Genomic DNA, 27,712 nt, shown 5'->3' on the forward strand with positions numbered 1-27,712 from the left:
CATATGCTGTGTATCTCTTCCACAGATGACCTAGTGAGATGGCCCTTTGTCATTCTCCCAGTCGGTGGATATTAATCACTTAATCCTGTTTATCATAGATTTTTAACAGTGCTCGTGGTTCTTCCTGAAGCCATGTAATTTATTGACTATAATATTAATATTGAAATGAAGTTCTGGCAGACATGAGCACCTCAGGTTCCCTTGTGTGTAGTGGTCATTTTCTTTATGAATAGCTCTGTGTTTATTTCAAACAAGCAAATATAACCGAAAGTGGGCTTTATTTGCCTTCAAGAAACACACTAGGTTTTCAAACTATAAAGTACTTGTTTACTGCTTTGTTTCCATCTCTTAGAAACCTTTTTGACGGATAATTTTCTTGGGGGAAAAGCTTCTCGGACACGTTTGTTACAGGTGCCCCTCCCCCCGCCCTTGAGTGGCTGGCCCAGGAGTGAGTGGGGGACGCCCGCGCTTACCTGAGCTCCAGGTAGATAGGCGTCTGTGAATTTAATGCCTCATACTTTTTTTTTTCTTTGAATCCTCACCTGAGGATATGTTGATTTTTAGAGAGAGGGGGAGAGAGAAACATCAACCGGTTGCCTCGCCATGCACCTCTCTACCAGGAATTGAACCTGCAGCCTTTTGGAGTAGAGGGTGACACTCCAGCCAACTGGGCCACCCGGCCAGGGTGCCTCCGACTTTTAAGAGAGTTCTCGTCCTTTACCTGATGTGAACTTCTTTGTAACCTATTGCTCTCTCTCTTCATTTTCCCATTCTGTTTCTAAGTATCTTTTAAATGTTTTCAATGAACATATATTAATTACTTTTGTAATAAAAAGTTACTTTTAAAACCTGTTTTATGGCACTTACCAGCTTGTTTTATGTTTCCTTTATTTCCTCTTGGACTTCAGGGTAGGCCCCATGTCTCGCTCTTGTTGGCATAATATATGCGCAACGACTTTTCCTCAAATGAGATTGTTTTTCTTATTTTCCAGGTGAGGCTGCTGAGGCTGAATGATTCCTATATAGTCTTAGGTTACCCAGGGTTTTGTTTTTTCATTTGTTTTACTATTAATTCTATTGTGGGCATTTGGAGGACTGATATTAGTTATGTATTATAGTTGTTAATAGCTGATTAATATTTTTAAAGTTTTGCAAGTTTCCTTTTTTTTTCTTTTTTTTAACCCGTAGCCAATGTTTCTCTTCAGTTAGATCCCAGTTGCTTTTGTGCTCTCAAGAATATGTATCTTAGTTTTCTTTTTTCGTTTTTCTCTTTAGTCTTTGGCCTTTTGGATCATAACTGAGTCATGCCTTTGGGCATATTGGATCAGCCAAAATGCTCTGTTAGCATACAAAGAAGTTCCAGGGTTTTCTCAAACATTTCTTTTCCCTAGTGTACTTCTGTTTGAAAGGGAAGAGGTCAGTCCAATAAGACATGGCTCCTCTTAAAGGCAGGAGCCATGTCTTATTTCTTGTTTGGTGCCTGAAATTTAATATTTCCTCAAATATCTTTGTTAAATTGAAGAGAATGAAAATAAATTGTATTACTTTTATAATTATAAAGTTATAAAAGTAGGTCCCTTTTTTTAAAAAAAGCTTTTTTGTTTGGCTTGTTCATCCTATCTTACAGCATTCTTTTCAGTGGACTTAGACTGCGGGGCATTAATTGTCTAGAATTGTGGGATGGTTTTGAATTGTGGTCCCATAGGAGATATGATCATCATTTGTCAGAAAATTGACACATTGAAGTAAAATAACAGCTTGATTCCATCGATTGGGGGACCTCAAGACCTTCAAGGTCAATGATATGCTTGGCGGACTTGTCCTGTAATCATGCCCATGGCTTTGATTTATTACAGTGAAGGTTACGAAGCAAAATCAGCAAAGAAAAAGGTGAATGGTGTGGAGTCCAGGAACAGCCTTCCAGGGTTCTCTCCCAGTGGGGTCGCACAGGACGTGTTTAATTCCCAAGGCAGTGCATGAAATGTTACAGGTGAACTGTTACCAACTGGGAAACCTCGTGAAAGACTCAGGCCAGGTTTTTATGGGGTGCTACCATGTAGGGACCCTCTGCCTTGCACATACCCAAATTCCAGACCCCCAGAAGGAAAGCAGGTGTTCAACATAAAACACATTATTTATATAAACAATATAGGGGCAGTGAGCCACTCTTACCAGTTTTGGGAATGGTAGGAACCCTCCCAAATCCAAGTTCCCAGATATCATCCAAAGGCCAACAATGTAAACAGGTCTTTTTCAAAGGATAGCATAAGCTTGCTGCATTAACTCTTTTTTACGCATCCATATATTCTTAGATCCCTTTCAATCCAGGGGTTGGGCACTTATAAATCAGATTTTATGTTCTATATTTTCTGTAACTTAAAGATAACTCTTTAAAAACTTGTTTTCCTGCTGTTCTAAAGGGCCTGGAAGCCTAGGCTAGTTCATGTTGTCTTCTGTTTGTACCTTGGGGTCAGAGTATTGGAACCATATTGGTAACAGTGCCAAGTGGATCAGCTCCCTTCTGCAGTTTAAAGATAACTGTTTTATAGAAAATTCCCTATGGAAGACCCTTTTCTCAAAAATATGTTGATGAGAGGGTAAGGAGTAGAGGGAGGAGAGATTAATCAAAGAACTTAGATGCATATATGCATGACCTATGGACACAGACAATAGTGTGAATACCTGGGGGGGGGGTGGCGGAGGTGGATGCCGGATGGAGGGGATCAGTGGGAGGAAGAAGGGACACCTGTAATACTTTCAACAATAAAGATAAATTTTTTAAAAATGTGTTGATGAGGCACTCAGAGAAACACAAATAAATCACCCCCCTCTTCCTTCCTCATCAGAAGGAAAAAATGTTCCCTGGAAGAGAGACTGAGGCAGGACCCGAGGGCTTGTCTGAGAGGGGCCATTGGGGCATGGGGCAGGTAAATCCCAGGCTTTCTCTCTGAAGTTTTCTTTCAGACACACATTCCCAAGAGGGCTCTGTTAGGAAAAACTGCCCTAATGGAAGCAGTGTTTAACAGATTTTCACCTTCTGGTTGAAGTATCTTTGCCTCCCTTCTTCATTGGATCTCTCTAGGCTGAGACGGGGTGAGCAGCACTGCACAGACCAACTCAAGTCCTAATGTGTGGTTAAGCCACCTGTAGGCATTAGACATAAACTTGGGGAGCCTTTGTATTTCTGTATTTAATACTAATGCCTTTTTTTTAAATAAACTGGCCAGCCCAGCCGGCATGGCTCAGCAGTTGAGCATCGAACTATGATCCAGGAGATCATGGTTCGATTCCCAGTCAGAGCACATGCCCGGGTTTTGGTCTCGATCCCTGGTTGGAGGCGTGCAGGAGGCAGCTGATCAATGACGCTTATCATTGATATTTCTCTCTCTCCCTCCCTCCCTCTCCCTTCTCTCTCCCTCTCCCTTCTCTCTCCCTCTCCCTTCTCTCTGAAATCAATAAAGACATTTAAAAACTAAATAAAAATAATAATAAACTGGCATTGTTTACCCAATCAGTATTAATCCTTTTTGTTACTTGTTTTATTTTTTGGCAAGTCTCCATGCTTGGTGCTTGGGTATAAATATAGCAGTGAATTAAGACTTAGAACTTACTCTTGAGGAGGAATGAAACACAGGTACACAAATCTAAGAGTTCACAAAAGAGGCTTGTCGGGAAATTGCCTTGTTCCTTCAGAGATGCGGTAGAGGTTTATGTTTCACGGACGCATGAAAATGTCAGATTCCAGTGATGCCTGCACGCTCCCAGTCGCTCGTTCTTTCATTCAGGCATGTAATATACTAGGCCTAGCTAATGTGTGAGGGGCTGGATAAAACAGTGAACAAAAAAATACTTGGTTCTTGCCAAGGGGTCATCCAGTGTAGTAAAAGGGAAACAGACAACAAATAAAGAACTTAAGCACTATAAAGAAAACAAGGTGCAATGATAGATGATAATTTTTTGTTTGCTTTTTAAAATTTTACTTGAGTTTCAGGTGGTTCTTCGATATCCTTTATTATTAATATAGGAAAGTTATTTTGAATGCTCATTTTTTCTGCTTTTCTCCCCTTCTCTTTATAGCATATATAAAAGGTGGGTGGATCCTTAGGAAAGCCTGGAAGATTTACAATAAATGCTATGTGGACATCAATGCCCTCCAGGAGCTGTATCAGAAGAAGCTAACTGAAGAGCCCTTGCCTTCTGATGCTGCAAATGATAATCACATTGTGACTGAAGGGGTGTCTGAGGAGGCTCTAAACAGACTGAAAGGTGCTGTGAGCTTTGGATATGGCCTTTTTCACCTTTGCATATCCATGGTGCCCCCAAACCTGCTCAAAATCATCAACCTGCTGGGTTTTCCTGGAGACCGCCTACAGGGGCTTTCTTCACTGATGTATGCAAGCGAAAGTAAGGACATGAAGGCCCCTTTAGCTACGTGAGTAGCTATATTGCAATGCTTTGGTAGATAATATAGTGTTGAAAGTAAGTAAACGGCAATCCAACCATTAAAGGAAACTTCAGGTAAAATGCTTGTTTGATTGACATGATGCCATGCCTGATGACTTTCAATGCAGCGCCAAGGACCGTGTTTTTGGTGGAGTTTATAAAAGCTGTCTTTAGGCAACAGGGCACTGTTCTTGTCTTATACATGAGTTCTGTATTTAAACAGGTAAAACGATCCTATTTTTCAACCTTAAATGATTTTATAAGCAGTTTTTGTGACCCTGGCCACAGTCACTGAGATTCACAATTCTGATTTTTTGGACTTAAAGGAAACATATTTGATAAGACATTTCTGTGATTCTGAAATTTTTATCCTTATGTCCTCATATTGGGTGATTTTCCTTGATGATTCTGGTTGGTCCATTGGTGTCTTATATGTGGCTTTGGATATTTTGTGCTATTCCACTAAAGTGAGTCATATCATATTGTTTGGTCTAAGCTTAAATGACAATTACTTAAACACTAGAGTGTACTGTCCAGAGCAGGGATCCACCCATTGCTCCATCAGTTTGATAAATATCTACCATTTGCAATTTGTATAATTTTACCAGACACTGGATGTCCTTTGACATTATATCACTTGTCAAAATGTTTCCAAACAACGTTGATGTCACAGAGAACCTCAGTGAGCCCTGTTTCTCTACTCATGTCAGTACTGAGGAATTTGGATGTTAACTCTTAACCAGCAGTAGCTATTAAAGAGATCATTAATTTCTCACTTCAAAAATGTTTGTGCCTCCCCAAACTCATTAAATTACACAAACAATGGTCCTTTATTAATTTGACTTAACGGATTTGTAACTTATGATAATTTGTCTGGTTGTATCTTTTTCTGAGAAAGAATGGATTGAATTAATAAATGTATATTAGCCTGATCAAAAGAGAACCAAATTTATGAGTATGCTAGAAGCACATTTACATAAACATTTGTTGTGTTGGTTAAACATTTTTGTTCATTAAAGCAGATCCCAATGAATCTTATCTTGTTTACCTAGTTTAAGGTCACATTTTTTTTTGAAAGGGATGAATTTGAAGTGACTGGATTTTAAGTAATTTAGTTAGTTGTTTTTTAAAAGTTGTACTTTTTAAAAATTTAAACATATCTTTATTGATTTCAGAGAGAGGAAGGGAGAGGGGGAGAGAGAGAGAGAAACATCAGTGATGAGAGAGTCATTGATCGGCTGCCTCCTGCACGCCCCCACTGGGGATCAAGCCCACAACCCAGGCATGTGCCCTGACCAGGAATCGAACCAAGATCTCCTGGATCATAGGTCGATGCTCAACTGCTGAGCACTTAGTTGTTTTTTAAATTGAGCATTCTCAAAGGCCAGAGAAAGGGCCTTTTATCTGGACCTCTCATTTATATTTTAACCCGATTAAGTTTAATTTTGCCTGTGGTTTCTGTATTTAAATTCACATTCTGAGACGTACACCCTAACTTTTGTGAACACAGAGGAAACATTTTCCTTTTGCAAAATGTAATGCTTTCCTTATGAGGGGACAGTAAACTCATGGTAACTAGTTACTGTTTCTAATTTGTGCACTGATGAGTAAGGTGGAGAGATTCGCCTAGAAGCCTCAGCTGTTCTCTTCTCACCTGATGGGAGTATGCTGATTTATATGTGTGCTAAAGTTGCAGTTTTCCAAATACTGATAAAATTAACATGGGGCAAGATACTCTGTTTGCATAGTAAGCTTTTGGAGGGAGCGCGCATTGGACGAGCATATGCTGATATTTTAGAAGTAGAAGTACTGTACGCAAAGTCTTTTGCTCAAAGTTTCTCTCCCTCTTCCTTTAGGTTAGCTCTGCTCTGGTATCACACTGTAGTCCGCCCGTTCTTTGCCTTGGATGGCAGTGATAACAAAGCAGGCCTGGATGAAGCGAAGGAAATCCTGCTCAAAAAAGAAGCTGCTTATCCAAATTCTTCCCTCTTTATGTTTTTCAAAGGACGCATCCAACGATTAGAGGTACTGTGCCTTCCCCATTTTTTAAAAAGAAAACCGCCTGTTGATCTCATCTGTAATTCTCTCTTGGGAACTAGTATCACAATGAGCCCGAATGTCAGAGGGCCGAGGAACAGCTTGTTCTTGTGCCTTTTGTTGTATCATTGCTTCAAAAGACTCTTCCAGGAACCTAGGATGTCAGTCCGTTGCCTTCTGTTCAGGAGACGTGGGTGAAGCAGGGGTGAGATTCCTTGTGGGTAATGAGATGAGACTGGTGTACTCTGAGCTGCAGGCAGGGGAGCATTAGAAAGTCTCTTAGTTGAAGAACACAAAACACATTTTTTTCCTCTTTCTTGGAATTACTAATAATCTACTTCTAAATTTTCATTTTGACTAACAATTGATTTTTATACACAAGTCACTACCTTAAATGTCAAGGACAGCATCAGCTTTGAAGTCATAGTAGCTTTTATTTTTTGTGTGCTTCATTTGGCTGCGTACTGTGCCCTGAGTGTCATACACGCTATCCCATTCAGTCCTCAGAACTACCCTATGGCATAGATGTGAAATTGTCATCAGCGTTTTATAGAAAAGAAAAGGGATCCCAGAGGGTTTCAGATGACTTCCCGAGCTCACCCAGCGAGTGAGGCCAGGCTCTCTGATTCCAGAAACAGAACATGCCCTGACCTTGGAGAGGGGGTGAGGGGGCGGGTTGCTCTACTTCTTCTTTGCACCTTTTTTTGTCTGCTTGGGGACATAAGGATTTGAACAAAAATGAAAATGTTCATGAGAAATCATACATATGAAAGAAGGTGGCTGTGTGCTAGGTGAACCCATATTCTCACCAACAGTTGGTAGTGAGTCAGTGAGAGGTTCTAACAGCCTGTCCTGTAGTAGCCAGGCTCTCTGCAGAAGTCAGCCCCAGCAAACTGCACGAGTGCTTTGGAAGATTTTTGCCTAGGAATGTTGTCATGAGCACAGGGATGTTTTGTTCACTCACTTTGTGTGTGTGTGTGTGTGTTGGCAGTGGAGTGTATATTATTTCCCCAATAATTTAATTTCTTCATGAAGTACCTCCCGAAATCTGACAACTCCTCTCTTTCAAATATGGAAGTTGTATTTTAGGGATTACACTAATAATTTATCATTGAAGCACAGAAAGCTCACCAGGATGTGAATTATTTAAACCCATGTCCAAGTTATTTTTCTTCTGGTTACCTGGAAACTGATTTTCTTTGCATTTAGGCTCGTGCACCTTCAGTTAGATTTCTCTTTTTTTTTTCTGTTGCTGTTGTTACCAGGCTAAAGGGGTCTGTATGTCTGTACGCATCAACACCCAATAGGACACGAACAGGAGCTTGCAGCAAAGAAAGGGTTTATTTTTAGTAAGTGGACCACACTCAGAGTCACAGTCCAGCTAATGCTCGAAGACCTGGCTCCCCAGTGGCTTTCTAGTGAGTGGGTTATATTAGGGGTAAAATAATTAATTATGGTAACTAAGGGAGTTAGGATCATGGTCTCTACTGATTGATTGGCACTAGGGCGAGGGGGTAGTTGATCATTGCATCTGGTCCTGATGTCAGCCATGAGGTCACTTCATTTGTTTTCACTGCTTTACTGGGCCAGGAGCCAAAACACAACTGAGGCCTAGATTGTTATCTTTAGTTAACTAGAAATAACTCTGTCTTTGTGGTCAGCAGACCCAAGGCTTTGTGTCTAAGATTATTTGATGTTGAACAAAATAGACTCATAGGTACAGAGAACAGACTGACAGCTGTCAGAGGGGAGAGAGTTGAGGGGCTGGATGAAAAAGATGAAAGGATTAAGCAAAAGCATCCACAACTCATAAACAACAGCATGGTGATTACCAGAGGGAAAGGGGCGTAGGGGAGGGTAAAGGGGGGATAAATGATGATGGAAAAAGACGACTTGGAGTGGTGAACGCAATACAGTAGATGATGTATTATAGAATTGTACACCTGAGACCCATATCATTTTATTAGCCAATGTCACCCCAATAAATTCAATTAAAAAAAATAAATTTTTTAAAAAAGATTACCTGATGCTGATCAGAACCTCATCGTCCTGAGAGCTTAATGATTAAGGGACTGGTTGTGCAAGGGAGGAGGTGGGTGAGTCAGGGTGCTGCATGAGGCCAGTTTGAATCAAAAGGAAAGAAGGGAGAAAAAGTCATAGTAAAGAAATGAAGTTTCACCCTGGCCAGCGTTGCTCAGTGGTTAGAGCATCAGCCCACCCACGGAAGGGCCTCGGGTTCAGTTGTCGGTCAAGGGCACATACATGGGTTGTGGTTTAGCTCCCTGCCCCAGGTCTGGGCCTGTTCGGGAGGCAACCAGTTGATGTATCTCTTCTCACAACCATGTTTCTCTCTTTCCCTTCCTCTCTCCCTCCCTCTCTCCTCCCTTCCTTCCTCTATCTCTGAAAAGCAATGGAAAAAATATCCTCAGGTGAGGACTGACCAAAAAAAAGGAAAGAAAAGAAATGAAGTTTCTACACGGTTACACTACCTTAAAAATATAGTTCTGATCAATCTTTTGTTTCAAGGTTAAGGTCCTACGTGTAGGAAAGGATGTTCAGGCTATTAAAGTTTCCCTAATCCCTTGGGTTTGTGCAGGAGGAAATAACACTGTAAAAGAAAATTTTAAATTGACTAAGCCTTCTCACTTCAGTGCTCATTTCTGAAATGAAAGTTTGGGTGCAGGGTAAATGCTTTCCTAGATGTAAATTTCTGAAAAAGAAAACATTATACATCTTGAATAACTCTGAACATGACCCTAAGTTCAGTGTTCAGCCCAGATGCTGGCTGGGGTGAGAGCCTGACGTTTACAGCTGTGTGCGGCTTGCGTCAGGCATTCACCAGAATTCTCTTTATGCCACTGATCAATGAGTGCTCTAAATTGGGTTTTGAAGCTGTTAAATAGAAGTGTCAAAGTCAGGATTTATATTTTGTTAAACTTGCCGTTTTAATTTTTTTATTTAAAACGAAAATTAGCTAAACTAATAACCTTTTAGCTAAACTAATAACCTTTTCCTCCAAAATTGAATTTGGTGCGGTTTTAGTTTGTGCCACAGTTGGTTCCTGTTGGGGACTGAGCAAATGCTAAAGTAAGTCGTCGTTCACTGTTGTTGGGACAGTTCTAGCAATGAGGAAGCCACAGTGCCATCAAAAGATTCTTATAAATATGATTTGGGGAGGTACAGGCATTCAGTCTCTTAGGGGAAATAATTGTGATCTGCATGTGGCAGTAGATGTTAGAACTTTTTCTAACATCTGTGAGCAGCTTGCTTACCCAACTGATAGTTTTAAGAAAAAAGACCTATTACTGCTTGTTTAGTAAGCTGTAGCCTGAGGGTCAGTGAACTGTGATGTGTATGTCTGTTTGGCCCTCCCAAAGGCCCAGGGGATGAAAGGATTTTAGGGCTAACTTGAAATATTATTGGTAATACCCTTAAGGCGCCCAGACACTGGTTTTTCATTAATCTTTCCAGCTAACCCTGTAGGCAGCTATCAGGTGGTGACATCCTTGATTTGCAGTTGAGGAACTCTGCCCAGAGGCTGTGATTGGCTCTTGTCAAAGGCTTTGTAAGAAACACGCGCAGCTCAGTAGACAAATTTGCTTGCAAATTATCCTTTACTTCTCAGTCGCATTTGGGTCAGAGATAGGGCCCCTTAAGAGCTTTTCATTAACAATCACAGAACATGGTCTGGGGGCTCTAATTTGGGCAGGTGCGTGGTATGACACTGACTTAGTGTCTTCAGTGACTCAGAATCTGCAAACTTATTTGAGCAGCTGCTGTTGTGTTCGCTGGCCGTCACACAGGGTGACCAGCTTAGTGTGTGCTGGCTAGTTTTCGTTCCTGTACTTGTTATTGTCAAATTATCGGCAATTTGTATGGGAAGATGGTCTTTAACATCTCCATTCCTGCGCTGCCACCTGCGTAGCCCTTACTGTAGTGGCTTCATGATTTGCTGTTATGGCCTAACCTGACGGGAGCAGTGAGTCCTACTTTGGTGGCGTGTGGGGCCCGTTTGTGCCTCAGGATGGCGGGTGGCTCCGCTCCCTGGGATTGCACAAGCACATGCGTCGGCCGAGCTGCAGAATTTTCTTTTACTCCCTTGGCTGCTCTCCACTGCGTGTCTGCATGCTCCCACCTCCAGTCTTCTGCACCCTCTTGGTTGTCCTTACTCCCTGTCCTGTCTCGGTTGACCTCTCCCTTGTGACTGTCATGTCGTGGGGAATAAGTTGGTTCTTACAGTACCTAGCATGTGATAAATGCTGTTCAAGCGGTGGTGATCGGAGGGCGGTTATTCTGAGTGCTTACGCCTGGGAAGCAGGGTTGTCACATTTCCTCGCCCTTTTTTCTCCTCTCAGGAGAAATCCCTTTCTTTAGTGTTGAGAGCTGTCAGTAAAGCAAGGCTTGTGATTAGAAAAAATGGGTGTACATGTAGCTATAGGGGCTGTAGGTACTGTACAATTAATATATTTACTTTTCCGTAAATTTCCACAATGTACACAACTACTAGGAAGTTGACCCATGGCTTAAGTAGTAATCTCAGTTTTAAAATGTCAGTTGATAGTTTTGAATTTTTATATTTTTATGAATTTTCATTCAGTTAAGCCTATGGTAGTAAGTCCATTAATATACAAGTGATTATTTTTCTTGATTATTTAAAAAGTATTAAGAACAAGTTTACATTTTAACAAACTGTTTTTATTTCTCTATAGTCTTCTTTTTTCTCTAAACAATACAGATTTTTATGACTTCCCTCTCTAGTTTTAGCATTCCACTTAGTATGTAATATACAGACACATGTGTTTGGCTTCAAGTGTATACATAATTCCGTATAAACACTTTATGTAGTGCATCTATTTTGTAGTGAAACTAATCGTTAACATTAGTCTATTCATTCATCTGTCTCATAAATGTGCAAATATTTGCATGAATGAAATATAAACATATTCTAATGAAGTTATTATGTAAGCACTTGAGAACTCTTATTATGAAACTGTCTTCTGAGCTTGGACTCATACTTCTTGAATATCCTACATGCTGGCATTTTAAACCTTGGGTTTGGTTTTTAAGAACAGAATTCTGGGCCTAGCACAAGACTGGCCCTCAGTGTATATTGAATGAATACATGAGTCTATTGGCAGGAAATCCGCTGATCAATGTGAGTGACATCATTTCTTTAAGAAAGGAAGTTGGTTATCAAGGACTGTCCACTTTTCTTGTGTGGCACCTAAAACCTTTTTCTAAAGCCGATTCCGAGGAAAATACAAAAATGTCTCGACAATAAGAGGATGGCCTCCTACAGAGGGCACCAAATCAGATATTTAAATTCTGATGTGCTGGCTAAAGAAGTGTGACTCAAATGAGTTAAATACATGCAAATGAAGTAAATAGCAATTGGATTTAAATGATGTCTGTGCCCCTCGCTGGGAGATGGGAAGACTGAGAGCCCCCGCTCCGCAGGCTCAGCCCCGTAGGCTCCTGACTAGAACTGCCCCTCAGACTGACAGCAGCTGCAGTGCTGCTCCATGAGGACTAATCTGTTCAGAAGCCGGCCGAGGCCTCGGGCCCCGAGGAAGAAGCTAGGGGGCTGCCGCCTTCTGTGCATGTGCCCCCATCAGGCGGCCTGTCTCTTCTGAACCTGCCCGCCTTGGCCTTTCTGAGAAACACGCCTTCTCTGCAGCCTGCTCCTGTTTTGTCCCCTCCCCCTTCCTGCTTAAGGTGTGATAGGATGTGGTTTCTCTCATGAGCAGTGTCTGCAGGGAGCGCTCTGACAGCCGACCCTCCCCATGTTCATGTCCCTGTCCCTTCCCAGAGGATAGGGCTTTCCAGCCCTCTTTTGTTGCCTGTGAAGTTCCATGTGAAAGGCGTTCACGCATCCACCCAGCGTGCGTGGGCCTGTCTCTGGAACCCTTTCCACTTTCCTGCCGGTATCTTCAATTGTCCGAGGCACCATTAAACACTGGCTGTAGTGCTTTCTCTCTAGACCTTTTTAACAATAAAGTTCCATTTTGCATCGGTGCTCCCCAGAGTAAGTGGGACGTCTGTGTTGCTTTTAAGCCCATGAGCTCATGACTGTGGCAGGAACAGAAAAGTGGATGTTGGTCCCACTGGTGGTTAATTTATCAGGTGGGGAAGAGACAGAAGGCCCTCGGGGCTGTGGGCAGTAGGGGCCGGGGGAGAGGTGCAGGCCCAGAGGAGAGGGACCTGCGCTCCTCGCTCCTCGGCTCTGGGGCACGCTGACCCTCGGCAGAGCTGTTTGTTAGCAGCGTTTCTGTGCATCTGCTGATGAGCAAGCCTGCCTCGGGTACTAGAACAGAACAGCGTGCCTTGCCAGCATGATGTAATGTTGTTATTTATAGGAGCAGGAAAAAGGCAATGCAGGAAGAGCAATAATTCCCTGACGTTCTGGTAATTGAAGTCTTCTCTTCCATCCTACGCGGTTCCCTCTATTACCTCAGGCACCAAAAACTCGGGTTGCCGTTTATTATTAGAACTACACAGAATAAGAGATTGATTGATTCTGGTGCAGGAGAGATAGAGGATATCTCTGTCTTTCCTTTCCAGGGAGATAAATTCATATTGTGTGCTTTAACGACTCTCTTCATTGAAATGAGAAGGTAGCAAAATTGCCAATAAGTTAAATACATTTGCTATTGCTAGACTTAAACTCTGTCTTTACAGGCTGTTGGGTTGAAAAGCCAGTAGAAGGTTAATATTGATTCATATCCCTGAGCTCACTAAATACGCCTGAGAGGATGAGCTTCCCCTTACCTATCTTAGCCCCCGTCCTAAGGGTGGGGTTAAGTGCATGATCTCGTCAGGTGTCCTTGACGTCAGTACTGCTAAATGGATTCTGCTGCTCAGCAGCATTAATGCTGAATCACGGGTAAGTGGGTGGTCACATGCCCTTCTGCGTGCTACAGGTGACAAGGAGGGCCTCTCGTTTTAAAACGAATACATAATAGTTTATTTTAAGACATTAAGCAACTTCATAGAAATAAGCCAGTGATAATTATGTTTAAATTATTTTGTGATCTTTAATATATACTTATAAGACTATTCAGTTGTGTTTACAAATCTAATGTTTACATGTTAACATAGTTTTTATAAATAACTGGCATGCAGACTATTTAGATTTCCATTGTGTTAATAATTTGATATTTCCCTGTTGGGGATATTGGACTGTTGTTCTTTCCCTTTACTTCGCAATGTTTCACTGTGACAGCAAGTACTGCAGTGAATATCTTAGCATATTTTTCCTTGAGTTATTTCCTTGGGTTATAGCTTCAGTGGTGTCATATCCATGCAGTCAGGCTTCCAATTCTCTGTTCCTCTCTCTTCTGATGCTAATACAGTGGACTCGCCTTGAGGGGAGCCTAGTTTTAGGAAATAGCTCTTCTCGCTTTTACCTACCTCTTGTCCAGAACTCTTCTATGAAATTTTATATTTTCTCATAGTATCATGTTGAACTTCTCTGTTTTTATGATTTTGGACTCACCGTTTTTTTGGGCACACTGGGTGGAGTCCTCATTTCCCTCTGGTCTCTTGTAGAGGACTTGTTAGCTCTGGGAATTTGTGGGCATGTCGCCTCAGAGCCTCAGGCTTGGATGTGAATGCAGCATTGTGGAAAGAGCACCGGACTCAGGCTGGATGGAGGTGGTTTCAGCCCTGCCTTAAACAGGAAAGCCTTCTGTTTCCGATGGTTGCTTATGTATCAGAGAGTTCAGAAGAGCTGGGAGACCTCAGTCAAGCCAGGCAACCGTTCATGCCACTGTTTTTTACCTGGAAAGTTAGGGGGTTGGAATAGATTGGTGTTTTCTGAAGCACCTGCCCAGAGCTCTGCTGTGATGACTGGTTTGTACACATTCCATGGCAAGAGGTTCCATGCCAGGCCAGTCGGGATATCCGAGGGCCTCTTAGAGACTTGATTCTGCAACATAAAGTTGCAGAGATAAGAGTATGCTGGTATGTATGCTGTGTTTACCCAATTTATTTGACCAGGAAAATTCTTTGTGTGCAGCATCCTATATGATTAGAGGGTTCAGTGTAACACACTTTGAGGGACACTAGGCTAATCATTTTTACGATTTCTTCCAGCTTTCAAGTTTTCTGGTTCTGTGACTATACTAAAAGCTACTTAAACGCCGATACAAGCATATAATGTTTTATTGCCCCTCACTTTCTTGTGCTTTGCAGACAGTGCGGTTTTTTCCTCAAATTGCACGTTTGTGGCAACACTGGGTCTAGCAAGTCTGTCAGCACCATTTTCCCAACAGCATTCGCTCACTTCATGTCTTTGTGTATATTTTGGAAATCCTTGCAGTGTTTCAGACGTTTTCGTTATTATATTGGTTCTGGTGATCTGTGGGTGAGAGGCCTTTGGTATTATTATTGTAACATCTCAGCTGATGGTTAGCAGTTTCTAGCACTATAGCATTTTAAATTAAGGTATGTACATTTTTTTCAGACATAATGCTACTGCGCACTTAGTAGACTATAATATAGTGTAAACATAACTTTTATATGCACTGGGAAACCAGAATATTCATATGACTCACTTTATTGTGATACTCACTTTATTGCAGTGGTCTGAAGCCAAATCCGTAACATCTCCAAGATGTGCCTGTATGTGGAATCTCTCTCAACAAAGCTGTTATAAAAATTTCTGTGGTTTTTTTTTTAATCTTCAGAACTACCTACCTGGGTTTATTTCTGCTTTTCACAACTTGTCTTTAATTCCTCTTTGGAAAAATCCACATAACAGCTTGCCCATTTGACATCCTTTACAGAGAATGCCTTTCAGTTCTAGGAAAACTTTTGAAAGTCACTTTGCTGATCGTGGCTTCTGTTTCTCTCACACCAATCTGCACATTTTCGATCTTCTCCCTCTGTTTTCTAGGTTTGTCTGTTTATCTTGAACTGCTATCTTCTTTTGAGTACTGTGACTGTTGCACGCTAGTGTATTCTGTATTTCTGTGGTCTTCGTTTCTCTGAGTTAATTCTTTGCATTATCTCCTTCACTGTTGTGTTTAATTCTTTGATAGCATCTTTAACATAAGCACATTTATTTTAAATTTACTGCTGTTTTCCATATACATTCCTTTTCTGTGGTTTTAAAAGGCGGCATGGTGTGGCTGAAAAAGCATGAGCTCAGCTCAAAATGGGCTTTTCCACTCTGTGGTTGTCCAAACTTTCTGAGCCTGTGTCCTGACTGGAAAAAAACACAGGGCAGTAACTTCCATGTCAGCCTTAAGTAATGTGACGTGGAGACGGTAAAGTGCATCGTGCTTGGTCAGGGCTTTCCTCGTGCAGACAGAATTGTATCTGTACTGCAAATCCAGTACGAAGCACTTTTCATCACAATTTTTTGTCAAAATAATGTGCATAACTGTTGAGAGACCAAGAAACTGTCGTAACCCTTGCATTATTTAGTCCCTCTACCATCAGTGGTGCGTTTGGTTATGTCACTGATTCTTCAAGGGGGTTACTGTCCATTCCCATGGAGGTGCTGAAAACATAGCTACTCTATTCCATTATTTGCGCGGAATCAGAGTTGTTGCCTATGATGTAAAAGGCCTTCTGGGGGATGCCAGGAGAAATAGAAAAAGGCCCTGCCCCGAAAGAAATTGAAAATAGAATCCTGAAGCTAGCAGTGTGAGTGCATGACAAGGCCGCAAAAGGAAAGGGCCGAATGAGTGGGTGGTCGCTGTGGGTGGGCTGGCTGGGGGGGAGGCCGGCTCTAGAAGGGGGGGGGCGGTGCTGGCTCTCAAGTCGGGACAGACAGGTTCAATTTTGGCGCCTCCACCTCCAACAGTTGCATGGCTTCCGGGAAAGCACACGGATTGTTGAAAAGAGCCACCAAGATTCTGGTCATCTTGCTCGCTCCCGGCTTTCCTCCAGGCTCACTGGCCATTCCTTGTCCATCTTTTTTACTGCTTCCTGCTCACCTACCCAAATTTCTACCAGCGCCCCCTGAGGGTATAAATATTCCTGAAAGTCCACAGTTGTTTTGGTTATGAAGTTTAGCACTGAAATCTGGTACTATTGACTAAATATTTATTTTTATTTTTGTTAATTCTCACCCAGGAATATTTTTCCCATTGATTTATTTTTTTTAAGAGAGAGGGGAAGGGGGAAGAGAGAGGAGAGAGAAACATTGATGTGAGAGAAACACATTGATTGGTTGCTTCCTGTACTCGCCCTGACTAGGGCCTGAGCGTGAACCTGCAACCCGGGTACTTGGCTTGACAGGAATTGAACCTGCAGCCCTTTGATGTGCTGGCCAATGCTCCAACCACTGAGCCACACTGGTCAGGACACTATTGACTAATATTTAATATTCTTTGTAACATTGTGTGCCCACTAAAAGAAAACTGTTGTAATTTAATCATTTTTAGTGAGTTATTCCATTGAAAGGTATGGCTTTATAACTAGTACGAACTAGTTATTTACATAATTCTGGAGCATAGAAAATACGGAAATATTTTCTACACGTCAGCAAGTTCTGGTGTTATCTGATACCAAAGCTCAGAGGAGGGCACTAAAGAAAAAGTATAAGTCAACTTTATTCTAAATATGGAAATTCTAAATAAATATTAGCAAAGCAAATCCAATAATGTATTTCTGAATGCTGTAGTATGACCTAGGAAGGCTTATTCCAAAAAGACAAGCATGGTTCAGCCTCAGGAAACGCATTTCTGTTACCACCGACATTAAGGAATTAATGGATAAAACCATATATTCTTATCAATAGGTGTCCAAGTGGCATTTAATAAAATGTACTTAAAAACAAGCAAGCAAACTATTAGCAAAATGAGAAATAGAAAGAAACGCTATTTGGTAAAAATGGCAGCTACTAAAAGGTGTATCAAGCTGTATTTAATGGTGCAGCTTTGGAACATCCTCATTAAAGTGTGAATGAAGCCAGGATTCATGCTGTGCTTGCTGATATTCAGTCTTTTAACTGGCCGTCCTGGCCAAGTATTTAAATCTATTGTAAATTATTTTTTTAAATGTAAAATAACTGTCATTATTTACAAATGAATTTAATATCCCTGGAAAGCCCAAGGAAAAAAACCAATTACAAGCATTCGTAGGAGTGTAATAATGTGACATATGCAAAATCAATTAGCAAAAATTCAAAGTTTCCCTACGTACCAGCGACATCCACTTAGAAAGTAAAATCTCTTTTACAGTTGCCACAAGTATTATAAAGTGCCTAGGAGTGCACCTATCAAGAAAGAAGTCCTAAATAACTGAAAAAACCTGCTATATCTCTGTAGTAACAGTGCAGTAGCTGTTTAATTTGGCAGTAAATATGCTCCATTTAATTTGGCAAACACTTGTGCTTTTGTTCTTTATTGTTTCCCTTGGAAGTAGATGAAACTGGCCAACATTTTTCTCATTTTACCAGTGAGGAAACTGAAGCTTTAGGTAGTTTTTGTGACAACATGTCAATGCATAATTCACCAGACAGAAGTATATGTTACTTACTGTCTAATTCTTGGCTTCATGGCTTTTTTGTACTAGCCCATTTTCTATATTCCCTATGGGCCAGGACATGTATATTTCTTTAAAAAACTGAACTGGGAAACCAGTATCATCAAATTGAGGATAATTCTCCTTTCTCTGTTGTGTCGTGGATATTTTATTAAAAACTCCCACAGATCATTTTTATTTTAAATTATTGTGGCGAAAAATAAGGGGAAATACATTTCCACTGTTTCAGTAACTGTTCATTGTGATTCCTCAGTGAGTGATCAGAATAGAACTAGAATTAATTTTGGAGTTATGCTTGCTCTTGGGATAATGTCATTAAGATCCAGTAATGGTCTCAGTACTTTCTGTTTCTATTAGAGTGCTTGTAACAGAAAAAACCTGGTACTTCTTAATTTTTAAAGAAATATACCATATTAGTTTTCTAACACTGTGTAATAAATTAACCACAAATTTGGTGGCTTAAAACAGCAGGAATTGACTTTCTCATAGTTCTGCAGGCCAGAAGTCCAAAATCAGTTGCACTGGGATGAAATCAAGGTGTTGGCAGGGTAGTGCTCCCTCTGGAGGCTTTAGGAAGAAGCTTTTCCTTGCCTCTTAATACCACTAGTGGCTGCCTGCACTCCTGGGTTTGTGGCTACATCACTCCAATCTGTGCCTCTGTAGTCACACCGCCTCTTCCATGTATGTCAACTCTCTCTGCCTCCCTTTTATAAGGACAGTTGTGATTGAATTCATGGCCCCCCTGGGGAATCCAGGATACTGTCCCTCATTGTAGGATCCTTAATTGCACCTGCATACACTCTCCCTGAGAAAACACACACACATACTTTGGAGGAAATAAGAGAAGAGTTTGAATACTAGTCAATTGCTAGCTTGTTGACTTTGACCAAACTACTTAACCTCTTTGAACTTCAGTTTCTTCATCTGAAAGTGGAACTAATACTTGTCTATCTCAGAGTTTTTGAAAGAATTAAGAGAAAGGACACTGATACAAATATTACTTTGTTTCTTTTTACTTTACTTGCATTCAAAGCTTTGTTTTGACTATTTTTGTATCTTCAGAGCCTCGTACCATCCCAGGTACATAGCAGTTGCCCAGTAAATAAATGTTCACTGAGTAGTTTTGTGTCTTCTGAAGAGTATTGTGTCATTGCACTGTCATGCATCAAACAGCTTGGGAGTGATGGGCTATCCAGAAGTGTCCTGTGTGTGATAGTTGAATGTCATTGACTTAGTGAACTGGACAGATGCATGGAATGGAGAATCACTAACACTCTGGTTTCTGTGTAAATATACTAAATTTAGTTCATGTATGGTACAGGGAAAGAACTGTTGACCGAGAAATGGAAAAGTGAGAGATAGTTGTAATGAGTGTCCAGGTCTCTCTCTCTCTCTCCACACACATGCTCTTCATAAAAGATGGATTGATTTTTCACCTCTGGTATTTTGGCCTTGTGTTTACGATCAGTATGCATGTCTTACTGCAGAGTGCGGGCCTCTTTTACATTTCTGTGAGACCCCCTATATGGTAAGCCTCTTGAGAAGAGGAATTAGTGGTACCGTGACGTGTATCTTCTGTCAGCATTTGTGGATGGTGAGAAGGGCTTGAACACGACAGTCTAAATCTTCCTGACAACAGAGTACAGTGTTCCCATGGAGCACGAACAGTTTTTGAGCCAGCATGGCCTTGGTTAATGAGTCATTTGGCTTACAGTGTTCCTGAGTCACAGACTGTCCTGCAGATCTGCTGGCTGACTCATCCGTGAGGTATATTGTGTCCAGGAGGCCTCCCACAGTGACCATGCATCACTAAAGGAGATGAGGAATGTGATAGGGGCCACTTCCAAGGGAAGCTGGCAGCCCTCTTCCAAGGCCCTCCATGCCCCTGCCTGGCTGCCTGGGGGGAAAAGAGGGTAGAAGGGGCTTTGGAAAGGGAGCAGCAGAAAGCAGCAGAGGGAGGCACAAAGGAGGGCCCAGTGCTGGACAGGGAGAGCAGTGCTGGCACTGCTCCTAGGAGCGTGTCTGTAAGAGCAGACTATGTCAGATCTTTGGCAGTTAGGATTTATATTTATTATTGACACATGATGCTTAACACCCATCACTGCTGAGTCACGGCTGAGTTTAGGATGTAGTTTAACTTTTTTTTTTTTTTTTTTTTAAATATGTCTTTATTGATTTCAGAAAGAGGAAGGGAGAGGGAGAGAGAGAGAGAGATAAACATCAATGATGAGAGAGCCATTGATCAGCTGTCTCCTGCACGCTCCTTCTGGGGATTGAGCCTGCAACCTGGGCATGTGCCCTGACTGAGAATTGAACCATGATCTCCTGGATCCTAGGTCGATGCTCAACTGCTGAGCCACACCATCTGGGCTAATCTAACCCTTCTTATCCTGATGATGTTTTATCAGTGCTCTGATCAGGTGCTGTGGCATCAGGTTGGCCAACATTGAGAGAGACCGTTAGCGGGAGGAAACACATATTTAATCAGGAATGAGTAGAATAGAGATTGAGGAGTCTAGGTTTTAGACAGAACTAGATAAATGCAAAAGTCAGAAATGTAACTGAACCCTCAGAGAATTTCAGAGAATTTCGTGAGTGTTGGGAGAGGAGATGTGGCGAACAGAAGCAATCAGAGGACAGCATTCTAGGGTGTGGAATCAAACTCCTATGGTTGAGAGGGAGCGAGTTGCCAAGGGAGAGAGTGCTGAGGGCTGGACTAATGGAGTGGCTTCCTGCAGTCAGTACTGACTGGGAGTCTTTCTGGGTCCCAGGTGGGTACACACAGGAAGATGAAATGTAGTCCTTGAGCCCGTACAGTTTATCTGGTAACAAGGAGCTAGATTGGCAAACAGCATGATAACAGCCGTTTCTGTAGTACAAGTCTGAAGGGAGGGCTGTAGGAGGAGGTGGACGTGAGCTGAATCCTCACTGGTGGAATCTCCAGCCTGAACCAAAGAAATCTGTGCTTAGGTTCATCTCACAACTGTATGAGGCAAAGGGGAGTGTTTTCCCAGGAATCTTTAAATCACTCTTCTATATTGCTCGGTCAGTTTTGAATAACTATTAAGGTAAAGGATGCTTTGAATTATGAAAGTGTAATGTTAATGGCAGGTATTGGCCAGTAACTTATTTTCATTTTTTCCTCAGTGTCAAATCAACAGTGCCTTGACTTCCTTCCACACTGCTCTGGAACTCGCGATAGATCAGAGAGAAATCCAGCACGTCTGTCTGTATGAAATCGGTAAATATGAAATGCCTGTTCAGCTTCTTGTCATGAAATAGTGTTAATGCATTCAGCTTACACCCAGCTTTTTGTCACACATTCTTGTGTACTTTTTCATTATGAATGCTCTTCAGGTTTGTATCTCTATAAAATACGTGCTGCCTTTTTGCAATAGTAGGCCTTTGTTACCATAGCACACGTGATGATGCTTATCTCAGTGATTCTCATTCCTTTATAATTCTTTATAATATTTTGAATTTAGGATAATAGGTGTTATCAGCGTTAATCAATGTTAAGTGAATGGATTCAAAACCATTTGTAAATACCTTATTTCACTGTACATGAGAATTCAAAACTGTTTTCTCCTACCCACCAGTGTTTACCTGAGAAGAAAAATGTAGCATAGGAGAGAGACTGGCATGTGGATTCCAACCCCAGCTCTCTGCCAGCTAGCTCAGGGACCTCGGACGAGTTGCATGCACCTTGGTGGTTGCCATTGGAGCTAAGGTGCTTCCCTCGTAGCAGTGGTTAGGTTTAGAGTAAGTAACACCATGAGCATCAGGCAGGGGGCCTGGCATGCAGAAGGCCCTCCACACGTTAGCTGCTTCCCCTCCTGGAGATGAATTTATAAACAGACTTGCTTAAGATAAACAGACTTGCTTAAATAAATAAATAGTTATTTGCTTAAGATTTCTTCCTGTTTTCCCTCTTGTTAGCTGTGTGGCCTCAAGCAAGTCGCAGGACCTCCATGCCTTAGGTTTTCTCCTTGGTAAAGTGAGCACACCACCAGCCACCTTTGCAAGGCTGTAGTGGCCTTGGCCACACAGAGGGGCTCGGTGGATGGGAGATACTGTTACAGCAGTGGGGATAAAATTCCTCGCATTTTCCTTGCTGTTCCTTACCAGAGTGCCAGCCTGACGGTGTTTAGATCGGGCAAGGATAGGGTCCTTTCTCAGCTCCACTACCAGCCTGCAGAGGGAACATGAGCCAGTACTTAATTTCTGACTGCTCACTCTCTACTTCTCAACATTATGAGAATTAATAATCATCATTAATGAGCAACCAAGCGAGCGCTTTAAGACTTTTTGAGGTAGTCACTGTGACATCATGGTATTGCTTTTTCTGTGCCTACTCTTGGACAAGTACTGCTGTGCTTGGGTTCATCTTACAACTGTAGGCGGCAAATTGGAGTGTTTTCATAGAAATCTTCACATCACTTCCGTACTGCATAATAGGTTGTAAAATCAGAAGTTCCTTGTCTTATTCAAAATGGCACTTTGAAAATGTTTAAGAGAAAAAATAATTTAAAAAAATGTTTTCAGGTAGTGTGCATACAACACCCACAGAGAAAGATAAAAGGACTGGAGATACGTAGCTTAGAGATGAGATATGAAGCTCACTACAGGTTGTGCACTAACAATGTTTCTTTCATAGGTTGGTGCAGCATGATAGAGCTGAATTTCAAGGATGCATTCGATTCCTTTGAGAGGCTGAAAAATGAGTCCAGGTGGTCCCAGTGCTATTATGCCTACTTAACTGCGGGTGAGTAGACTGCTTCTGATATAAGTTAGCTCACACGCACCCGCAGATGGGACGGTAATGGCAGGGGAAGGCAGAAGCTGTGCTCTTCCTCAGTTTTCTCTAGCACCTTAATGTTTTGTGCTACCAAGCAAATAGCATAACGCAGTGTTCTCTGACCATTTCAGCAATACGCACTGGGCCCTTCCCCTGCACCCCTCTCTGGGCTGGTTTGGTCACATTCTCTGTCTTGGAAATGCTTTTGCCAGGTTCTCCCTGTTTCTGTGCATTTTGTCCTAAGCAGCAACCTACCCTTACCCCTCTGCTTTATTTTTAAAAATATATATTTTTTATTTATTGGGAATTTAAAGAATTTTTAAGAATTTAACATGTCTTTTTTGTTGTGTTTATATCTTTTTTTAAAGATTGTTAGTGCCTTGGTTACCAGGTTGCATAGATTTTGAGTAACTGCTCCAACCTTGTTTTACCTGTTAACCCTGTTCTATTCATAGTGTGATTGTGCAGAACACAAGATATTTCAAAACTGCATATCATTATAGCAGAGACATCTGTAATTTGTGATATGGATGTGAGGGTTTCTTTTTGCCTTTGCATGAGGAGATAGTTAAAGCTGTGCTGCCACCTGGTGGGCAAAAGGGTTGTCTGTGCCCTGAGATCCATAAGCGCCACGGTGATGTAGAATTGTAGAGGTGGGAATTTAAGAAACCCAAGTGGTGGTTGTCCATTTTCTGCCTCTAACAACGAAGTCTCTGTATACAGCCATTTAAGTGATTCATTTACTTAAAATTTAAGATGAGTTCAAATATTATTTTGAATATTTCCTTATTTCTCTGAATATTTGGATTTAATGAAACATCTCATGTCATTCCATACCCTTAACTAATTATTTAAAATAAGGCCGAATTAGCAGTGGCCAGTGTGTATATACTGGATATTCTCAAGCTGCAATCCATTAGCAATCAGGATGAAATCCCCTCACACTCACACTGCCTTCTGCAATCCCAGCAGGACATCCATTTTTGTATAGCTCTGTAACTTATGTTTGAATAGGATTATTTTCAATATGCTGGTTAGTGTACTGTGTCTCACACTTTAAGAGTTGTTTTATAGAGTTTTCAGGCATCTCAGATGAAAGTAGCAGCTATTTATTTGTTTGTTTTTAAGAAAAAAATAAAACATTGTCTATTTACAAACAGCATGATTATCTACATAGAAAAGCCCAAGGAATCAAATTAAAAAAAAAACATTCCAAAAACTAATAAGTGACTTCAGTAATAATACAAGATTGACACACAAAATTAATTGTATTTACAAATACGACAAAGTAGAAATCAAATTTGAGAACACAATACCATTTACAATTGCTCCACAGGAAGTCAAATACAATACTTTGGTATAAATCTAAGAAAGCATGTATAGGCTCTGTATGCTGAAAATTACAAAATGCTGATAAAAGACAGAGAAGACCAAAATAATGGGAGAGATGTACCATGTTCATAGGTTAGAAGACTCAGCATGGTCAATATGTTAATTTTCTTCAAATTAATCTATAGGTTTAATACAATTATTATCAAAGTCTCAGCAAGCTTTTTTGTAAACATGGAAAGCCCTATGTTAAAATTCATATTTTAAAAAAGGCCTTTAAGTAGTCAGAATAATTTTGAAAAAATGGGAGAAATCATTCTTCCTTCCCAATGTTAAGGCTTACTGTTTAACTATAGTAATCAGGACAGTGTGGTAGTGATGGAGGAACAGACACATAGATCAATGGAACAGAACAGAGAACCCAAAAATGTACCCAGACAAATATGCTCAAATAATTTTTGACAAAGATGTAATTAGCAGCTATTTATTAAGTGGCCTCAGCAGATCCGACACGTTCAGGAGTCAATGAGCCAAATAAGAGAGGCCTACACAACACCCCAACAGTTGTCAAGGTATAACTGGATCAGGTAGTCATTTTGGGCAGCTATTTTTTTTTTAAATCTAGTTGAGCATAGAACATGGAGAGAGACATGCACAGTGTGGTTATAAAGAGGAGCATTTATTTTCCAAAGATTGGAAGTCCCAGGACTATACCAGGTGTAAGAATGATAAAGCGTGGAAGACTCTAGTCTGGGCCTCTCTGAGGGGATTTTGTGCCGAAGATAAGATGTGTGAATAGCTCCACTACACGCAGCACGTGGGGAAGGGAAGGACCACGCTGTCAGGCCATCAGAGAAAGCGCCTTGCAGGGGCCGCCTCGGAGCTGGCTGTGCAGGACGCGTGCATGCTGACAGGCACAGCTGGAGGGGATGGGCATTCAGGGACCAGAAACTGCCCCCACGGGCTTAGTCCCTTCTACTGTTTTTTTAAGTTGTGGTAAAATATCTGTAACATAAAATCTATTTTAACCACTTTTACCATTTTAACCGTCCAGCCCAGTGGCATTAAGTACATCCACACTTTTCGTGCAGCTACCACCATGATCTGCCTCCAGCAGTTTATCATCCCAAACTGAAACCGCACCCATTACCCAACAACTCTCCATTAACCGCTTTCTCCAGCCCCTGGCAACCACCATCGTATTTTCTGTCTCTATGAATCTGACTATTCTTATGTACCTCGTGTAAGTGGAATCATACAGTATTTGTCTTCTGTGTCTGGCTTATTTTACCTTAGCGTGTCTTCAGAGATCATGTATGTTGTAGTATGTATCAGAATTACTTTTTTTTTTTTTTAAGGCTTGGCTCGGGGCTTGGGGTGAGAGAGGATGGTGTGCAGACTGTCAAAATCTTACCCCCTCCAAGGCTCAGCTCGACACCAGAAGCTTCCCTGATCACTCCAAGGAGAAATGACCCCTTCCTTTCCGAGCTTTCCCAAAAGCGCTTGGGTTCTCCTACTCTGAAGACTTGGATCATTTTGAACATTGTAGCTATGAGACTGAAATTTACGTTTCTTCAGGTTGCAAGCATGTGTGTTTTTCTTCACATTCTTGCTGGTGGCTTGTAGATGCCGATGAACCTGTGTCGGGTTTTTCATGACTTTCTTTCCAGGCACAGGGATGTTCTACCCTGAAGCTTTCACGATCCTATTGGCTCCTCCTTGCTTTTTCCTAGATTCCTTTTTTTCTACTTTCTGAGCATGTGGACTCCCACTGAACTGTGATTTTGTTGCATACAAGACTATCTCCCCAGCAAGAAGACTAGGACTGTGGCCTTCCCATATGTCCTGCCAAAGCTCTGGGAACCCAGCACCTGGAAAATAGTTGTTAAATTGGTGGAATGATGATCGGCAGGATGGTGTAGTCCTTTGTGTAACAGTCTTTTAAAATATTTGCTCCCATTTTTTTCTTTGGTAACATTTCCAAGTATCACCAGCCTAGATAACCCTTAGTCGCATTTTCCACCAAATACTGAAGAAATACAATGACTGTTTTTTACAGTTTGTCAGGGGGCCACCGGCGATGTGGATGGGGCACAGATTGTCTTTAAAGAAGTTCAGAAACTCTTCAAAAGGAAAAACAATCAGATTGAACAGTTCTCAGTGAAAAAGGTATGTTGGGGCCTATTGATCTGGGGTATTGTTTATAATGGACATTTGTAGCCAACACTGCTTTCGACAGGTTTTAGGAAATCATATATTTAAAGTTGACAGCTTACTTGCCATGCAAAATGCAGCTCACCACTGTGGGGAGAATTCACTCCTGTGGTCATACTTGTGCTCTGAATGGAAAGCGCATGTTTTGCTGCAGGTAATTAAAACATTTGTGGGTTGATTTTTTTTTTTAATTATTTTTTGAGTGAGTAGGGATATTACAGATCCCACAGAGCTAATGAGCATATCTGGAGAGGGAAAGCATCTGTCTAAATTAGAGTTAGGTAGTTTCAGAAGAATACAAATTGGCAAGAGATACAGACTGTTGGTTCTCAATATAGTGGACATGTCACATTTTGACCTAATTAAAAAAAATAGTGTGCATCGAATGTACTAGAGAAAGGCCCAGTACTGTAGGGACAATGTCTCTAATTTATCCTATACTTTAAAGCAGGAGTGGGGAACGTCAAGCCCTCAGGCTGGCCCGAGAAATCATTTGGTCTGGCCCTGCCAAGGCAACAACAGCAGAATGACTCTAAATTCAATAAATCTAGGAGCTTTATTTATAGGTAATTTTTAAATTGATAATTTTGTATGGCCCATGAAAGGTGTTATAAATATCCAAATGGTCCTTGGCAGGAAAAAAGTTCCCCACCCCCAGATTAAAGAATAAAATTTAGCTAAATTATGGGTTGCATAACACCTTGTCATATCCTAAGTGTTCCATGATTTTTGTTTTATAAATTTTTATTGAATGAGCATTCAGTAGCTTAGTTTGAGTATAAACTAGGTTGTAATGTGAATGCCACTGAGAGCACTGCAACTTTGGTAGAACATTAAAAAGTCAATAAAACCGTGGCTAAAAGGCATCTAGTTTTACATACTCCTTACAAACCCATTGAGTTCTTGTCGCCCAGCTTTTATAAGTCCTTTTGGTCTAAATTGAAGTAGGTCTAGTTTCATCCCGCAGTTTTCAGAATATAACCTGAATCATGATAATAGATTGAGTTGAATAAGAAATGGAAGGCATAGCTACCAATATATTAAAAGTTGGAAAGGAAAAATTTTTTTATAGAACATTTTTCCCCTTTAGCTCTGTAGGAAGGGGTGGTTTCATGTCAAATATGAACTGTGCACTGTTAAATGTCTCCGAAGCATATTTTTAATTTGAATTTGTTTTTTTCAAAAAATGGACCCTAATCATGCTAACTGCTTGCAGGCAGAGAGATTTAGGAAACAAATGCCAACCAAAGCACTGTGTGTGCTGGCCTCCATCGAGGTGTTGTACCTGTGGAAAGCCCTTCCCAACTGCTCCTTCCCCAACCTCCAGAGGATGAGTCAAGGTAGGAACAATAGCACACAAAACTGGACACATCGGCTGGTTTCTTCAGGCCTGCT

General features: G+C 41.2%; 1 protein-coding gene across 1 annotated transcript in view; it reads left to right on the plus strand.

Annotated features, from left to right (window-relative positions):
- Window positions 1–27,712, plus strand: part of TTC39C (tetratricopeptide repeat domain 39C) — a 75,873-nt gene that overhangs the window by 40,300 nt on the left and 7,861 nt on the right. Inside the window, exons 5-10 of the mRNA XM_087819003.1 lie at window positions 4,078–4,432; window positions 6,300–6,468; window positions 21,124–21,217; window positions 22,634–22,741; window positions 26,163–26,272; window positions 27,534–27,657. Coding sequence (XP_087675129.1) covers window positions 4,078–4,432; window positions 6,300–6,468; window positions 21,124–21,217; window positions 22,634–22,741; window positions 26,163–26,272; window positions 27,534–27,657 — 960 coding nt within the window. The remainder of the gene's footprint in view (window positions 1–4,077; window positions 4,433–6,299; window positions 6,469–21,123; window positions 21,218–22,633; window positions 22,742–26,162; window positions 26,273–27,533; window positions 27,658–27,712) is intronic.

Source organism: Miniopterus natalensis, chromosome 7 (genome assembly GCF_054644295.1).
Source record: "Miniopterus natalensis isolate mMinNat1 chromosome 7, mMinNat1.hap1, whole genome shotgun sequence".
Classification (NCBI taxonomy): domain Eukaryota; kingdom Metazoa; phylum Chordata; class Mammalia; order Chiroptera; family Miniopteridae; genus Miniopterus; species Miniopterus natalensis.